Source organism: Heteronotia binoei, chromosome 6 (assembly GCF_032191835.1).
Source record: "Heteronotia binoei isolate CCM8104 ecotype False Entrance Well chromosome 6, APGP_CSIRO_Hbin_v1, whole genome shotgun sequence".
Taxonomy (NCBI): Eukaryota; Metazoa; Chordata; class Lepidosauria; order Squamata; family Gekkonidae; genus Heteronotia; species Heteronotia binoei.
This window is the reverse complement of record NC_083228.1, coordinates 122,795,066-122,801,467: the sequence shown is the minus strand read 5'-3', so window position 1 is coordinate 122,801,467 and position 6,402 is coordinate 122,795,066. Positions and strand designations below refer to the sequence as shown.

Sequence of the window (6,402 nt, the reverse complement as noted above, 5' to 3'; positions counted from 1 at the left end):
ATGGTGCTGGTAAGTCTCATTCTAAAGTGGTCGTCGGGGGCGACGCGTACAGCGGGGCTGGAGAGACTGTGCTGGTCCCTCCCTTTCTCTACTCGCTCGCTTCTTCTGTGCGTATGAATAGGGTTGTCCGGAAGGGGGAAAGGGTTCACCGCCCACACGGTCTAGGGCGGACTGAGAAGTCGGATGGACCCTGGTCTCCCAGTCAGACAGCCTTCTGGGCTCAGCTCGCTGCTTCTGCCTGGTCCTGCCTTGCAGCGTTGTTGTGATGTAGAGATCATTCGACTTTAATACAGTCAACGACCAGCACAAATCAGAAAAAAATTTACAAAAGCTAAAGTACTTACAAAATATCCAAATATCGCATAAGATAACAGTAGGAAATAGGGTATATAAAACAGCAATTAAAATTTGGCTTCAGAACATAATATATTTTTGCGAACTTTAGATGCAGTTGAAAAGAACCTTGCATAAGGACTTGTAATCTGTGGGTTCATTCCCAATGGAAACTACCTAGTGATTTCAAAATTAGAAAGACAGGAATGGTCCTGAAATTGACACTTTTCGACCTTTTGGCTAAGATCAAGTGTGTAAAGAACTGTGCTGCACACACAGTACAGTGGTAATTTACAAAGTCATAGAGTCATGAGTTGGGAGGGGCCCCCAAGGTCATCTAGTCCAACTCCCTGCACAATGCAGGAACTTCACAAATACCTACCCCTAATTTCACAGGATCAGCATTGCTGCCATCTAGCCTCTGTTTAAAAATCTCCAAGCAAAGAGAGCCCACCACCTCCCAAGGAAGCGTGTTCCACTGAGGAACCACTCTAACTGTCGGGAAGTTCTTCCTAATGTTGAGCTGGGAAACTCTTCTGATTTAATTTCAAGTCATCTTTCCCTACATGTGTTGGAAGTCCTCATCTGTATATAGAGATGCCCTAGTTCTGTAGTTTTTTGTCTGTTTGTTTTTTAAATAATCCATGCAGGGCCTAGCAATGTATTAGTACATTTTGATCCTGTCCTTACTCCAAGGATCTCAGTGTGGCATACTGTAGTCTCCTTGCCTACCTGTTATACTCCCAACAACACCAGTGAGAAAGGTTAGATTGAGAGGATGCAGCTGGTCTTTGGTAACCCAGTATGCTTCATGGAGGAGTGTGAGTTTGAATGAGGGTTGCCAGCTGTCACTCTGGAAATTCATGGAGATTTGGGGGCAATGGCTGGGGAGCAGAGAGAGCTCAGTGGGATGTGGTCTCATGACACATTATGTCAAAGGTCAACTCTTTGCTATCAAAAGTCACATTTTCCCTCTAAAATTCAGAGCTTTAATCCTACACCATGTTATTCCGTTCAAAAATTTCTCAAAATTGTCGTTTTTTCAGTGTTACAGAGAAAAAACCCTGACCTGTATAGCCCAGGCTAACCCATTCTTATTAGATTTTGTAAACTAAGCAAGGTTGGCTCTGGTTAGCATTTTGATGGGCAACCACCAAAGAAGTCCAGGGTTGCAGCTCAGAGGCAGGCAGTGGTGAACTCCTTGTCTACAGGGTTACCATGTCAGCTGTAACTTGATGACATTTTCCACCACCAAGGAGAAAAATCCAATTCAAAGAGCCATAGGAAGATGCTAGTCAACAACAGTCTTATCCTTGATCAATCCCCAACAGGCCTCTAGTGCCTTTACATGCAGCTGTCAGTTTCTTTTAGTCTCTGGTATGCCATAGGAGAAATTGAAGTCCTGGCAAATCCATTTCTTGTGGCCACACTAAGACTTAAATTTCATTTGTACTTTGATTCTGCAAGGAGAACTGGTCTTTATATTTTGGAGATCAGTTGTAATTCTGGGAGAACCCTAGTCCCCACCTGGGAGGGGGGGGGCGGGCAGCTTGAACCGAGTTCTCCAGAGCCTGGTCCATCTCCTGTTGTGGTTGGAACATGCAGTTGTGATACACAACATTCAGAAATGGTGGCTCCCTCCCACCTGCTTTTCTGAAGACCACTCTATTAGCTCAGAATCCTGTCACTTTACTTAGCTGCATGCATAAACGCCTTGCATGCATAGATCCATGTTGCTTAAAAAGGTAAAGGTAGTCCCCTGTGCAAGCACCAGTTGTTTCTGACTCTGGGGTGACATTGCATCGTGACATTTTCATCGCAGACTTTTTAAGGGGTGGTTTGCCATTGCCATCTACTCTCGTGGAGTTATCTTCCATGCATGCATACATGGCACTTCCAATTCATTTATATGAATTGGCACTTCCAATTCGTATATATGATTGGAAGACTGGAGGAAAAGCTTAAATTGCCCCAATGGATGGGTAACACACAGCACTTCTGTAGTTTGACTTTCTGGAAAGGGCAAATAATCATATCTAGACACAAGAATAAGCACACAAGATTGCTTGATTTAGAGTAATTATTCTCTAATATTCCCTTTACTATAATGTCATGGTCTCAGTTTGCTATTTGGTGGAAGGGATTGATTGTGCATAATGTGGTGTCAGAACAAAGATAGGATTGATAATCTTTTCTCTGACCTGTGCTATGGTGGTTTTGCATTCTCTATTGATTGTGGTGATATTCAGCAGTTTGCATTGCTGGTTATTAGGTCTTTCCTTTGAGCACTGTGTGGAGGAAGCAAAAAACTGATGTTTGGTTGTTCAGTAGGAAAGGTGAGGGATGTTATTGTCCTAGGTTACATAAGAGCTTCAGAATGAAATATACCATCGTTTAAGAATATCTGCTCAAGCATACTGTAATTGCTCCGTGTAATCTGCCGTGAGTCCAAGTGAGAAAGGTGGACAGTAATTAATGTAAATAAATGCATAAATAAATAATGTTATAAAATAAGTGTTATCATTAATGGTGTGTCTGCATTTTGTTTTTTTTTTAGAAAAAAGTTAAAAAGCTGAAAAAATCAGCTTGCAAGTATAACCTTGATCTCACCCATCCTGTGGAAGATGGAATATTTGATTCAGGAAGTTTTGTAAGTAGTTCACTTAGAACTTCATGTGTTTCTGGCCTGGGATGAATGGTGAGGAAATGGCAGTATGTATTCAATAAGGTTGATGCAATCTGATCCCTTTTTAAGGGGTATATGAAGTTTTGTGCTTGAATTTATAATGAAATATTTACCTGTTGGGCAAGCCTGCCTACAGGTAAGAGCAGAAATCTTGTTATTGTATATCCACCCTGTTCCTTGCTTCCTCCAAGCTTAACATCACCAATTACCTGCAGTTTTTGTTGTCAGGACAGTAGCCCTGACATTCTGCAATCCCTAATAACTAATTGCCCTTGTCAGGCAGCTCTCTCACTTTGTACAGATTTCTTCATTTCTGAATGACTGCATATGAGGTTGGTGCAGTTAATCCCTTCTACATAAAAAGATTGTATACAAGCCAGCATTACATTGAATCAAGACTGTAGGTCTATCAGGCTTGGTATTGTGTAATTGGACTGGCAGTATTGGTCTTGAGGTGGCAGTGTTTTTTTGCAGAATGATGTACATGGGGTTTTCCAGAAGAATATGAACCAAAACTGTTTCCACTACACTAAGTAGAATGTTCATGCTAATTGTGACTTCTGTGTAGTAAACAAAATTTTGCTCTTTGTTAATTAATGTCCCAGTAGCAGTACATACTGTAGTGGAAATATTTGATTAAGGAAAAGGTGAATTAAGTGTCATTTAAATGTTATATTCAAATAAACAGAATGTGGAAAATATGTGTTGGGATAATCCTTGTACAAATTTAAAGTTCAATACAGTATGTACTTCCCCCTGTATTGTTTATGTGCAAGAAAAAAGAACCATAAAGCACAGAAAACTTGTAACACAATAGTTTTAATGTACCCAAAGAACACGCATGGTGTTTTCTAGATGTTGGTTCCCCACTCATTCAGGAACATTAAATAGAAATTTGAAACTGCCAAGATGGTCTACTAGTGTGTTGGCAGTGATATCCATTTGTTGTTAGTAATGTTATAAAACCATCTTCAGAACCTTCTATTCCTAAGACCTGTTTTTATATTACCTTCTATTTGGTTCTTTGACTAGAGATGCTGGGGCTTGGACTTGGTTGCTCTATTGCTAAACTAAGTGCCTCTGTATATCCCTTAACAAATGTTTTGAATCCTGGAAGGCCTTATATAGATAATGAGGCATATTTATCTCCTATAATTCATACATAGCCTAGCTTGGGGAGTATTAAGGATCGTTACATTTCAGGCCTTTGCTTCTTGTGTGATGTAATGACATTGTGTGACTGTAATAACAATGACTGTTGGGCTAGGGTCCCTTCCCTAGTTCCACACCTAGGGCACCATTCCCTAGTGTTGTATTTTTGTTCTGTGTTGGATTAGGAACAGTTCCTGAAGGAAAAAGTTAAAGTGAATGGAAAAACAGGAAACCTGGGAAATGTAGTTCACATTGAACGCTTTAAGAACAAGATCACTGTGACATCCGAGAGGCAATTCTCAAAAAGGTGAGCCTTTTTATTCTAGATGGCAGCTTTTCCCCTTTCTGTTTCTAGCCTGATCCTGAAGTCCTGGCATAGATAGTCATTTTGAAACATGTATAAATGTGGCTAAAAGTTCCTATGTGGCAAAATATTTGCCTTTCAGTTAACAGATTCTCAGTTTGCTACTGGTTCTGCATTGGCATTAGATCAGCCTTTGCTGTCAGAAAGAGGAAGATGAGCAACAAAACTCAAGCAATTCAGTTGTATAACTAGCAACTCATTCAAAGTGTGTTCAGTCTCTATTAGATTTATTAACGAATAAATGTTCTTAGACATGCTTTTTTGGGGGAGGAGTTTGCTATAATATTTTGTAATCCTATGAGTGCTTTAACATGTATTTATTTAGTATTTTGAGAATGTGTCTTTCTTTGAAGTACCTTGGGTTATAGGAGAATAATATTTTTCATAGTAGCTTGGATTCACTAGAACAAAAGGATTTCTGTCTGCACCTTTCTCACTTCAGGTAGCATTCTGCGCTGCAGTGGGAACTGAGAAAGTCATGCTGCTTGGGTGGAATAACTTTTCTCTGTGAAGGCACTGTGGTGGATCCAAGACGATGTTTGGAAACAGAGTGCTTCATGTTATTCTCAGTAATCCCCTGTAAAGTGGGTTTTGTTTGACCCTTCAATGTAGGTAGAAGGGCTGAGGGAACAGTAGCTTACCCAAGGCCAGACACAAACATCTTGAGGAAAAATAACATTGGAATTGGGGGCTTCTTGACACATGATTCAGTTTCTTAGCCACCCTACTGGCCCTTGCTATAATTAAGCGTCGCTCTGTCTAGCTTATTCTTATCCTTTTATTAGTCTAGGTCAGGGGTTTCTAGCCTTTTTGAGGCTGCAGGCACCTTTGGAATTTTAAGCGGGAGCAGGGGTGAGTGCCACCACAGACTGGCTGTTACAGGAGGCGGAGCCAAACCCAAAATAGCTCCCTCCAGAGGCAGAGCCAAGCATAATACCTCCTTCCTCACAAATCCTGGGAAGAAGGAAATCCTGAAGGGGGAATGGAGCTACACACTTCCTAAGGAAAGCCCAGATGCTTACCAGTCCTTATCCTCCAGTGGAAAACTCTTAATGTGGGGAGGCAGTAACAAATCCTATCTTACAATGGCACCACCCACTTTCTGAGAAGCTCAGTGAATGCCAGGGGCAGTAATGGCATGTTGTGGAACTTTGGCCTAGGTACTTGCTATAGGCTTTTACCGTCTTTTAAAAATGATCTACTAGGTTGCCTTTGGAAAAAGCTTAGTATTCGGATTACATCCTTCAGTTAAACCTCTGCTGTTGTGTTTCAAAGGTACCTGAAGTATCTCACCAAGAAGTACCTCAAGAAGCATAACCTGCGTGATTGGCTGCGCGTTGTTGCCTCTGACAAGGAGACCTATGAGCTGCGCTACTTCCAGATCAGTCATGACGATGAAGAGTCTGAAGCTGAGGAATGAGCAGGAGCCTTTTATATGGGGGGCCTTGCATTCCTTGATCAACACAGCGTACAAATAAGCCCATCTGTTTATGAGAACAAGTTTATCTTATTACCAAACTGGATACGCTGAATTAAACCTGAACTCCTAGAAGGCTTCTGAGATTCCTTGCACTTCAGAATTTTGCCTGTCTAGATGAACTGTAATTTATCTCTTGCAACCCAGGTCTGTGAAAACTGACTGGAGTTGTGTTTCTCAGTTAGTTGCCTTTTTCACATAATAAGGCCCATAATACACATTGCACTGTATCTTACCACATTGCTTGGCAGCAGAGCCCCCCATATTAGAGAAGGGCTCCTTGCACTGGAGAAATGTGCCACTATTAACTGAGCACAGTGGCAGGATACGCCCTGCTGCTGCTTCTGCACATTCCAGTAAGACGCTGCCACCAAGTGTGGCGGAACCGGC

The 6,402-nt window shown here is 41.5% G+C and overlaps 1 protein-coding gene across 1 annotated transcript; it reads left to right on the top strand.

The window, feature by feature from the left end:
• Positions 1-6,084, top strand: RPL22L1 (ribosomal protein L22 like 1). The gene is made up of 4 exons (XM_060242712.1): positions 1-9; positions 2,891-2,983; positions 4,357-4,478; positions 5,811-6,084. Exons 1-4 carry the CDS (start codon positions 1-3, stop codon positions 5,953-5,955), a joined length of 369 nt encoding a protein of 122 aa, XP_060098695.1. The 3' UTR covers positions 5,956-6,084.
• The last annotated feature ends 318 nt before the right edge of the window (positions 6,085-6,402 follow it).